We start from the raw sequence: 12488 nt of genomic DNA, 5'->3' as shown, positions 1-12488 counted from the left end.
GCGAAGATGCAAATATAATGTTCTAAAACTTAAATGGCAACTGAATGGTTATACGAATAAATGGCCCAGCAGGCCAGCTTTGATGCTGCAGAAGATTGATGTTCCTCTTCTAGTTCTTACTTCTTAGTCATGCGCCATCAACATGTGTGCAGGATCTTGAAAATCAGCTTCACATGTATATATCCCTTTTGGTTTGCTAAACCACCTGATCCCTGTTTTCACCCTTGGTACTAACTCTGATTTCAGTTACATGTTAAATCAACATGTTGGTTGTCATATGTGGGATTTGTGTAATTTTTGTTACTGATTATTATTTCCATGTGCATGTGCTATTTTCAAATTGTTCCATTGATTTATCAAATTGTTTAGCTCTTGTTCCAAGTGCTCAATTTCAGTTCCCCTTTTCTTTGTGATGCACAGCCCTAGTTTCATGTTATCTTGTTGTTTTCACAGGTTGCTACTGGTCTAAGTTTCACTGTGATACTTACAAGGAATGGGCTAGTGTATACATGTGGAAGTAACACACATGGCCAGCTTGGTCATGGTGACACTACAGACAGGGCTGCTCCAAAGATTGTTGAATTATTCAAAGGTCCCAGTCCAGTGGTGCAGGTTGCAGCTGGTGCAAGCTATACATTTGCTGTGACTGATGATGGGACAGTTTATTCTTTTGGGTCTTGTACTAACTTCTGTCTTGGACATGGGGATCAGCACAATGAACTTCTTCCACGTGCAATCCAATCATTTCAGAGGAGGAACATTCTTATTGTCCGTGTATCTGCCGGAGATGAGCATGCTGTAGCTCTTGATGCGCTGGGATATGTGAGTATATTGTTCAATGGACTTTCAACTATCTTTCGTGACTTATATACACTCCGGACAGAAGTAAAGGTCGGATTTTTCTCTCCAGGTCTATACATGGGGTAGAGGCTACTGTGGAGCATTAGGTCATGGTGATGAAAATGATAAAACTAGCCCAGAATTGATTGTCGGCCTGAAGGGTCAAGTTGCTGTACAGGTCCGTTGAATTTGTTTACACCACTTTCCTCCTGACTTCACTAAAGCATCGAAGAATATATTTTTTATACTTGATTTGATCAAATTATCTAGCTGTGAAAAAGTAGTGTTATGCATTTTTTTTGGAAGAAGCTCCAAAGTGATATGGGACTGAGGTTGCCTGTTGCAACTACTTAACTCATCCCACGTGTTAAAGAAGGAAGAGCTATGCCGGAAATACCTGCTAGCTCTCGGTACCACCCCCCCTTGTTGTCTGACCATTCAGTGGTATGGAGATATGTGCAACATTTAGTACAGCAAGTTGTATTCCTCACATATCCCCCTTCTTTGATATTGAATATTCCTTTTTAATTGCGCCGTGGGCCCTTGCTCATAATGTATTTGTTAACGTATGATCCTCAAAACCAGGGTTCAGTGGAGACCCCCTTTTAGTTGTTCGCCAGGGGCTAAAAACAATCCCAAAGTTCTAGGCTCCATGCATCAGTGTCTGGTACTTGATGGAGGCAGCAGCCCTAGTCAGGGCACTAGAGCCATAGTCAAAAAGTAGTTGATGGAAGCAGCAGCCCTGGTCAGGGTGTCAGAGCCATAGTCAAAAAGTGGCACTCTATTGTCGTGCCAGTCTGATCAGCTGCCCCCTTACCGTGCGGGGTATCGCGATACCGCCTTGCGACAGCATCATCATTCCCCTAAAATACGTAGCATGTGGCGGGATACGGTCGAGAGCCTGCTTGGCATTTAATGCCTGGTCGGCCATGCTCCTACTTTGCATTAAATGTGCCGCGGGCAAACTCACTTTTACCCAACCCAGCCGCTTGAGCCCAGGGTAGCCATGCTCGGAGGCTTTGGCCGTGCTCGGTAACCTGGTGGTGCTCGAATACATGGAGGTGCCACCGCTCATTTAGCTGTGCGAGGTGTTATGCTCGGAGCATTTCTTCAACTCTTGTGAATGATTTATGATTTGCTTGATTGTCTCATAGCATAACTCGGAGCATTTCTTCAACTCTTATAAATGGTTAATGATTTGCTTGATTGGCTCGTAGCATAACTGGACGAGGCCAAGCTTCAACATATTTTTGGGAGGCCCATTTGGTGTGCTCGGGAGAAGGGGGGGGGCTGTTTTTGAGTACACCGACAATATTTACCACCGCGCATGGCAATATACACCAACCTCCATCTACTTTTTAGACTATTCATAGTGGGAGTAATAACATAGTTAGTAACATGCATGCCACATAGACAAAAAAGATGACGTGGCAAGTAATTAAAGAGGAGAGACAAATGGATTAACATAAGAGCATGGTTAATAGTATAGCCAACAACAGACTATAAGGCCTTCCACTATGTAGGCCAAAAGCGGTGCCAAATTCACTTTTTACATATTTGGCACCGGTGCCCTACGTTGCCCAGCCGATGCCAAACAAAATATTCAGGGCATCGATGCCTCTACTTGCTCCGGTGCCACATTCCTTGAGGCAATAAACTAAGCTCGTCATTGTACTTTCTCAAGCAAAGCAACAGCCGGAGACACAGGCTTGGGCTGATCTATTACTACTTTATACATATGTGGGGTCAAGTTGGAGTCGATGCCAAATCCTCCACGCCGTGGGAGGGGTGCTAAATTTCTCTCATTTGGCATGGATATGTACGTGGGATACTTTTCAGAACTTTAGCACCGAGCACATAGTGGAGGGCCTAAAGTTGCAATGTCACATATAGTCAACCTAATTGCCTACATGTATAGTAGTTAGTTGCTAAGTAGTACTATTTTTTAATGCATGGCCCACTTCACACTCTCACATTGTTTCTTGGAGTTTGTTGCAGCCGGCTGTTAATCTAAATCCCGCTTCACTTCTCTCTCATCCAACTCAGCAGAAATATAATAATTTAATCCTTGCAGCCTGCTGACTGTACCTTATTATACTTGCTCTAATGTGTTACCATCACATAGCGCTTCCCAATGAAAAATGATTACGAAGTAATAAATGAAGGTCTCTATGTCATCACACATATGACACTACCCACTATGGAAGTACCCCCTTCGTTCACAAATATAAGATGTTTTGGATATTTCAATGTGGACTACATACAGACAGAAATGAGTGAACAAACACAGTAAAACGTATCTACATTCGATTCAGAAAGAAGTTAAGAGCATCTTATATTTGTGAACGGAAGCCGTACTAACATATAGACTAGTAACATATGCATATTACTAGTCTAAGTTATTCACCACTATGACCAGCCTTAGGGCATCTGCAAAGTGGACCCTTAAATCGCCCGCATACATCCGGACCTCGCTGTCCAGATGCAGTTTGCCTTCCAACGCCGCCCCGCATCGGTCCGCGGATTAGTCCGCTTGTCAAACCGCTGCCATGTAGGACCACGAGTCTCCGACACCCCCGGCCCACCCAACCCCGCGTCTCCATCCCTTGGGGGGCTTTGCAGGAGTCCGGACCGCTGCCATGTAGAACTCCGAGTCTCCGACACCCTCGGGCCACCCAACCCCGCGTCTCCATCCCTTCCCTCTTTCTCTACATCCGCTTCCTTCCTCGCCGCCGCCGCCGCTCTACGCCCCTGTCACTGGCCAAGCCCTCTCTGGACCTCCGCGACCTCCTCTGCTCCCGCCGCTTTGCCTATGCCGTTGGTCCATAACTCTCATCCGTTTGCCACACAGGTACCATCTGCCCCTACGGGGGTCACCACACCCGACAAGTGTTTGGTGAAATACCCATGCTAATTTTTTTGACCATTTGAGGATTCAAGAGTACTTATACGAGCACTCGTTGAGTTGTCTGACACGAAGGATTATGCGGATGAAACGGCGATGATGCAGGCTGTCCTTGCAGACGCGGAGTGTGCGGAAGAGCATGTTCTCAATTTCAAGGGATCAATCAAGGAGACAAGGATCATCAAGCGTTGAACCGGAACAGGGAATGGGGCCATTTGATGCCGATGGACGACTACTTTGCCCTTGATGCCTTACTTGCGGACAATTTTCGCCGGCACTTTCAGGATGCGAGAAAATGTCTTTGATCCCCTCGACAATGGTCTCCGGTCCTACAATGATTATTTCATCTCGAAGAAGGATGTCCTAAGAAGAATTGGATTCTTTGGTTACCAGAATTGCATGGTTGCATTGCGGATGCTTGCATATGGCACGACCGTAGATTCATGGGACGAGTACCTCCGGATGTCTGAGAGCACATGTGGAGATGCCATGGTTAGATTCGAAACTGCTGTAAAGACGATACTGCGTGCACGACAAGGAGACGACGGCCAAATCCAGCCGTCTGCTTCACTTTACTGTTGTGCATGGATGAGTTGATCTGCGTTGTCGTTCAGGAATCGTCCACACACCATCGTGTGTATAGCAGCGCGCGGTTAGATTTGTTATTGCAGTGGTTGAGGTGTTTGGACCTCAGTACTTGAGAGAACCAACTGTCGCTGACACCGAAAGGATCTTGGCAATGTTGGAAGCAAGAGGGTGGCCAGGTTTGCTCTGATATCTTGATTGCATGCACTGGAGGTGGAAGAATTGCTCAAAAGCTCTACAACAACAACAACAACAAAGCCTTTAGTCCCAAACAAGTTGGGGTAGGCTAGAGGTGAAACCCATAAGATCTCGCAACCAACTCATGGCTCTGGCACATGGATAGCAAGCTTCCACGCACCCCTGTCCATAGCTAGCTCTTTGTCGATACTCCAATCCTTCAGGTCTCTCTTAACGGACTCCTCCCATGTCAAATTCGGTCGACCCCGCCCTCTCTTGACATTCTCTGCACGCTTTAGCCGTCCGCTATGCACTGGAGCTTCTGGAGGCCTGCGCTGAATATGCCCAAACCATCTCAGACGATGTTGGACAAGCTTCTCCTCAATTGGTGCTACCCCAACTCTATCTCGTATATCATCATTCCGGACTCGATCCTTCCTCGTGTGGCCACACATCCATCTCAACATACGCATCTCCGCCATACCTAACTGTTGGACATGTCGCCTTTTAGTCGGCCAACACTCCGTGCCATACAACATTGCGGGTCGAACCGCCGTCCTGTAGAACTTGCCTTTTAGCTTTTGTGGCACTCTCTTGTCACAGAGAATGCCAGAAGCTTGGCGCCACTTCATCCATCCGGCTTTGATTCGATGGTTCACATCTTCATCAATACCCCCATCCTCCTGCAACATTGACCCCAAATACCGAAAGGTGTCCTTCCGAGGTACCACCTGGCCATCAAGGCTAACCTCCTCCTCCTCACACCTAGTAGTACTGAAACCGCACATCATATACTCGGTTTTAGTTCTACTAAGCCTAAACCCTTTCGATTCCAAGGTTTGTCTCCATAACTCTAACTTCCTATTTACCCCCGCCCGACTATCGTCAACTAGCACCACATCATCCGCAAAGAGCATACACCATGGGATATCTCCTTGTATATCCCTCGTGACCTCATCCATCACCAATGCAAAAAGATAAGGGCTCAAAGCTGACCCCTGATGCAGTCTTATCTTAATCGGGAAGTCATCGGTGTCGACATCACTTGTTCGAACACTTGTCACAACATTATCGTTTCTTTCCTTGATGAGGGTAATGTACTTTGCTGGAACTTTGTGTTTCTCCAAGGCCCACCACATGACATTCCGCGGTATCTTATCATAGGCCTTCTCCAAGTCAATGAACACCATATGCAAGTCCTTCTTTTGCTCCCTATATCTCTCCATAAGTTGTCGTACCAAGAAAATGGCTTCCATGGTCGACCTCCCAGGCATGAAACCAAACTGATTTTTGGTCACGCTTGTCATTCTTCTTAAGCGGTGCTCAATGACTCTCTCCCATAGCTTCATTGTATGGCTCATCAGCTTAATTCCACGGTAATTAGTACAACTCTGAACATCCCCCTTGTTCTTGAAGATTGGTACTAATATACTCCGTCTCCATTCTTCTGGCATCTTGTTTGCCCGAAAAATGAGGTTGAAAAGCTTGGTTAGCCATACTATCGCTATGTCCCCGAGACCTTTCCACACCTCAATGGGGATACAATCAGGGCCCATCGCCTTGCCTCCTTTCATCCTTTTTAAAGCCTCCTTCACCTCAGACTCCTGGATACGCCGCACAAAACGCATGCTGGTCTCATCAAAGGAGTCGTCCAGTTCAATGGTAGAACTCTCATTCTCCCCATTGAACAGCCTGTCGAAGTACTCCCGCCATCTATGCTTAATCTCCTCGTCCTTCACCAAGAGTTGGCCTGCTCCGTTCTTGATGCATTTGACTTGGCCTGCTCAAAAGCTCTACAAATGGAAGAATTGCCCAAAGCCCTACAAGGGCAATTTCAGAGCCATGTTAAGAAGCCCACCATCATTCTTGAAGCAGTTGCATCACATGACCTCTGGATTTGGCACTTACTTTGGCATGCCCGGTCTCACAATGACATCAATGTGCTGTAGCGGTCTCCATTGTTTGCTAGTTTGACTGAAGGGCAAGCTCCTTGCAACTATACAGTCAATAGGCATCGGTACAACATGGGTTACTATCTGGTCGACGGTATCAATCCTTCGTGGACTACGTTCGTCAAGATCTATGATGCAGTTGGTTAGAAAAGAGCTCACTTTGCCCAAAGACAAGGAGCTAGAAAGGATGTGGAGAGGGCATTTGGAGTGCTCCAAGCCGGTTTTGCAATTGTTTGTGGACCTGCTAAACAATGGGATCGGGAGACCTTGTGGGAGGTGATGACATGTTGCGCGATCATGCACAAGATGATGGTGGAGGATGAGGGTGAAGATGTTGCCGGAGGTCTGGAATTTGAGAACATGGGTGATCCTATCCAACTTTCAGATCAGAATCCGGCCACGTTTGATGAGTTTGTTCAAATGCATCAACAAATTCGGCATCGAGCAACTCATGAGCAGCTCAAGGAAGATTTGATTGAGCATATGTGAGTGGTTAAATGGACAACTCGAGCATATGATCGAGTTGAATTCAAGTTTTAACTATTTTATTTGAAAACTTAGTTGGATTGTACTCCCTCTGTAAACTAATACAAGATCAGTGATCTAAAAGATCTTATATTAGTTTAAAGAGGGAGTAATATTTAAATTAAAAGTACTGTTGCATTTGAATATTTTCATTCATCGAAGATTTGATATGCTTTTATTTTGAGCTTGCGGACTCACCGGCCCATTTTCCGGGGCGGCTTTGGAGATGCCCTTAGCTTCTTTTGCAGAAGAATCACAATACTGCATTGGAGATGCACTTAGCTTCTTTTGCAGAAGAATCACAATACTGCATTTAATGAGAGAAGGTCGGACATTGTACTTAAAAGTAGCAGGAACCAAAGCAACAACTACTAGTAGCAGACCTCAATTAGTGTTCATATTTTGTATTTAACACTAATTTAGACTACAAAACAATCACAAATAAAGTTGAATCTATTTGAATTTCTTTCTAGTCATATTACTACTAATAAATTTAATAGTGTAGCATTCATAAGTCCATGTTGAAAGTAGAAAATGGTTCCAAAAATTTACATTTCTGGAACCAACAAATTTTTTGAGTTTTGAATCTCGCAATATAGGTCTTTTCCAATTCGTCTTATAGTCAGGAGAGTGATGTTTGAAATTTGGTACATAATCCATATTTAGTTAATCATTGAGGAAACCATTTAGTGAAACATCAAAACTATTGGAGCATCTGCACCAATTCATTTAATGGATGTTTGACTGTATGGACAAGTTTCAGCATCTTCTCCTTATCCTATCTGTCGGGAATCCATTAGTTGCAACAAGAGACCTGCTGGGGAGTAATTGTTTGTCAGATGTATTCCCTTTCGTATTCGTATATAACTGTCCAGGTATCGAATTATGTCTTACTTTATGCACGAATCAGAAAGTATCTCAGTGCAGTCCAGATTTCATGGGCGGCATTTACCAGCCGGTTCCGTACGTGCCCGTCCAGTGCTATGCTCGGTTTAAAGTTCATGCAAAGCATAAGACTGAAGTTGCATGTTCTAATGAAAATGTTGTTACCTGCCCATACTTTTACCAGCATAATTACACCAGTTTCATATGTTTTTGTGTTCGTGAATTTGGACAGGTATGCGCAAGAAAGAGAAAGACCTTTGTTCTCACTGATGAAGGCTCAGTTTTTGCATTTGGATGGATGGGCTTTGGGAGTTTAGGGTTTCCTGACCGCGGATCATCTGACAAAGTGATGCAGCCTCGCGTTCTTGACAGCCTGTCTAGTCATTATGTCTCTCAAATAAGCACTGGACTATACCATACTGTTGCAGTGACAAATAAAGGTATCGTGTTTGGTTTTGGAGACAATGAGCGGGCACAACTTGGGCAGGAATTCATTCGTGGGTGTTTGAAACCTACAGAGATAATGTTCGACAAAAGTAGTATTGAAGATATAGCCATTGCAGCGCCTAGCGGATAAGTTCAATGCCAAGATTGCCATTATACAAAAGTGGCGATTGCAGCCCCTGTCGGGTATATTCAAGGCTGAGATTACCATCTTATAGTCAATAATAATGAGCATATGTTTTCATTTCCGTAACTGTATTTTGTACTTAGATTTTTCAGTGTTCTGTGAGAATTTGAGTAAACAAGAGATGTGCAGAAATGGGAAGTGTTGTAGTTAAAGGAGCATATAGTAAAGTAATTTGGCAAATGTATTAAATACTTGAACTTGGCATGGTTTTGTGTATAAAATTGTTGGTGTGATTAACGTTTCCCATTTTATTTCTTTCCTTTTGTTTTGCTCTATCTACTGTTTGAAGCCTTTTTTTTTGAAACATTGCTTGATATCTTGATTCTCTTGCCTGAACTGCTTACCATGATTTGACGTGTGCGTTGGTGTGTGGTAACGGAAGAAGTGCGTGATATTATACGTGTACACTACAAGGGAAGATATGGCACGAAATTGCCATATTTTCGTTGCTTAAAGGAGGAATTTGTGCTACTAGTTGCTGGGGCAACCCATATTATCTCTCAATTTTCTTTTGTGATTTCTAAAATATATAAAACAATTTATGCATGTCAAAAATTCCATCCAATAACTTCATTTGTGACCTAGATAAGAAGTAGACAAATTTATATCGTGTGCAGATGTATGTCAGCAAACACAAAGCAGTAACGCCGAGGATTATGGATGATGAGTAGATGCTAAGATATGGATGTATGGGTGGATCCCTATTCTTTATTATTATTACTATTTTCAGGGAGAAAAAGAGTTTATAGATCAAGCACAAAACATATATGCATTACATAATTCAGTTACCTCACAAGGCCCTAATCGAAGCCACACAACAGCGCGCTTCCCCTTTCTGCTGAAATTTGCTAAAAAATGATTCACATAGTTTTGCTCTCTCTAACGTGCTTGATTACAAACTCTCTTTCTGAAGATGTCTGTTGATTTCATGAACATGCAAAGATGTATCATCACCGGCAGCTTGTATCATGTGTGCCAATTGAAGGCAAGTTGGACTGCACCACGACGGGTTACGATGTTCACTGGATAGCTAGAGCTAAGCCCTCCATGCTCAGATTCCAATGGCGAGGAACACTGCTGCAACTCTCGGTAGGATGAGAATATGGGTGCCCCAAAGCACATGACATCGGAGGCGAGGGACACCACATTTTAGAGTTTGGCCAGGAGCTAAACACTCATGATCATCTTTGTATGCATGACGATGTAATGCAATGATGCGATGGTTTTTTACCCAGGTCCGAGCCACTGAGAGGTGTAACACCCTATGTTATGCTGTCGATATGTATTTGAATACAATGAATGAGCTAGGGTCCTTTGCTCCGAGGTGCTCGAGGAGGAAGAAAACATGTTCCTTGTTGGCGTGAGTAGCTAAATGTAGCGCCCAAGATGAGATTCTATCCCAATCACGTGATGAATACATGATAGGGGCACAACCGTATTTTGAGCGCATAGCAATGTGGATATCATTACAACATACCATGTACTGAATAGACGAGAATACCATATAAAAGCTTACACTCGCCACAAGTTACAACATGAATACATCAATACATAGCAATCATCATACAGAAGAGCAGGACCCGACTACAGATGAAATCAAAAGAAAGGAAGAGCGACACCCACCCTGCTAAACCCAGGTTCCCGACCCAGAATCTATCCCTTGATCGAAGAAGAAGCAGAAGAAGAACTCCAAAACAAGCATGCATCGCTCTCGCGTCAGATCATCGCATTACCTGTACCTGTTGTTGTAGTAATCTGTGAGCCACGAGGACTCAGCAATCTCATTACCATAGGCATCAAGACTAGCAAAGCTTAATGAGTATGGAATGGATAAGTGGTGAGGTTGCAGCAAGCACTAAGCATTTGTATGATGGCTAACTTACGAGTACAAGAGCAAGACGAGTAACTACGCATAACGGTCGCAAACTATTAGTGATCAATAAGTGATCCTGAACTACTTGCGAGTCAAACATAACCCCACCGTGTTCTCTTCCCGAACTCCCTCAAAAAGAGACTATCACGGTTACGCACGCAGTTGGTGTATTTTAATTCAAATATGGTGTCAAGTTCTCTACAACCGGATATTATAAATTTCCAATCTACCACATAACCGCAGGCATGACTCTCGAAAAGATTAAACCCCGCAGGGGTGTCCCAACTTAGTCCATTATAAACTCTCACGATCCGCGGAGGAAAATCTCCATCTCGGGACAACCTGATCAAACTCGGAATCACGGTGCACAAGACATTTCGACAATGGTAAGACAAAACCAGCAAGACCTTTCGACCTACTGACACCCTGATAGGAGCCACGCGTATCTCGTCTCAGGCCACGATCAGACGGGACAAGTTACGAGTAAAACCAATCCTCGAGTTTCCGTGGTGGCCCTGCAGGCTGCCCGGTTTGGACCAACACTCATGAAGAGCACTGCCCCGGGTTGTTGATTAATTATCCTCGGGTGCTAGCCGGTCCCTATGCAAGTTTTAGTTGTTATTAGACAAATGGTAAAACAAAAGTTGGGCCTTGCTGGAAGCACTAGTAGAAAAAGGGCCTAATGTGAAGCACATTAGTCCCGGTTTCTAACAGAACCGACACTAATGTGATCATTAGTGCCAGTTCCAACGGCTAGGGGGACGGAGCTCATTAGTACCGGTTCGTGGAGAACCTTTAGTACCGGTTCTTGCCACGAACCGGTACTAAAGAGGCTGTGGCAGGCTGTGGTCAGGCTGGGGCCCCACCAGCACCTTTAGTACGGGTTCATGCCACAAACCGGTACTAGAGGTTTCTAGTTGATTCATTCTGCAACGGTTTTTTAGTCCCACCTCGCTCCGCGAACAGAGTTTTTACCATCTTAAATATGTTACATCTCAAACTATCACAACCACGTGGTCTTCATTGAACTCTATGTCTAGAATTTGTGGCCACAATATGAGTCTTCTCCGGTTTCTAAACCGGTGAGGACTCATATTGACAATTCAGATTGTACACAAAAAGATCATTGATAATCAATGTATTTTTATGTATTTCTCTGTAGCAGTAGTGCGTTTTGGCTGAAAGGCTGTACTGATCAATGTATTTTTATGTATATTTTTACATGTTTACACAATCTCTTTCGAAGTATCAGGGTTTATAAGCCCTGAGTGCAGAGACGATGAAGGAGAGACGCAATGCTCACCTGCACGTTGCTTAGCTTTAGTATGCATGATTCAAGGCCACGTCATCAACTTTCAACCCTTTCTGGCATCATTTGCTATTTTTCATTCATTTACTGATTTGTTTTGAGACCTAAATGACCGTGAAATTGATAAGCACTTTAAAATGAACTCTGAAAAGGTTGAAACTTGGCATGGTATCATCATTTCACCCGCATAGCGTGTGCAAAAAAGTGGAGAGGGTTATGGCAAAAACTGGACGCACTTCGTGTACAAACTGCACAATCTCTTTTGAAGTATCAGGGTTTCGGACGAAAACTCATCTGTTACACCGGCTATTCAAAATTTTAATAAATTATTACAACTCCGGACTTTTTTGCGTTCAGATGCACAATTCAAATCCATGCCATCAACTTTCAACCCTTTCTGGCATCATTTTCTTATTTTGATGCATTTACTGATTTGTTTTGAGACCTAAATGACCGTGAAATTGAAAAGCACTACAAAATGAACTCTGAAAAGGTTGAAACTTGGCATGGTATCATCATTTCACCCGCATAGCATGTGCAAAAAAGTAGAGAGGGTTACGGCAAAAATTGGACGCACTTCGTGGACAAGCTGGACAATCTCTTTCGAAGTATCATGGTTTCGGACGAAAACTCATCTGTTACACCGGCTATTCATAATTTTAATAACTTATTACAATTCCAGACTTTTTTTTTGCATTCATATGCACAATTCAAATCCACGTCATCAACTTTCAGCCCTTTCTGGCATTATTTGCTATTTGGATGCATTTACTGATTTGTTTTGAGACCTAAATGACCGTGAAATT

General features: G+C 43.7%; 1 protein-coding gene across 1 annotated transcript in view; it reads left to right on the top strand.

Annotated features, from left to right (window-relative positions):
- The window catches only part of LOC123044788 (ultraviolet-B receptor UVR8), a 12781-nt gene extending 4027 nt beyond the window's left edge, over positions 1–8754 (top strand). Inside the window, exons 4-6 of the mRNA XM_044467668.1 lie at positions 454–822; positions 911–1018; positions 8102–8754. Coding sequence (XP_044323603.1) covers positions 454–822; positions 911–1018; positions 8102–8446 — 822 coding nt within the window. The 3' untranslated portion in view covers positions 8447–8754. The remainder of the gene's footprint in view (positions 1–453; positions 823–910; positions 1019–8101) is intronic.
- The last annotated feature ends 3734 nt before the right edge of the window (positions 8755–12488 follow it).

The sequence above is a fragment of the Triticum aestivum genome, chromosome 2B (genome assembly GCF_018294505.1).
Source record: "Triticum aestivum cultivar Chinese Spring chromosome 2B, IWGSC CS RefSeq v2.1, whole genome shotgun sequence".
NCBI classification, from domain to species: domain Eukaryota; kingdom Viridiplantae; phylum Streptophyta; class Magnoliopsida; order Poales; family Poaceae; genus Triticum; species Triticum aestivum.
This window is presented reverse-complemented; position numbering and strand designations above follow the sequence as displayed.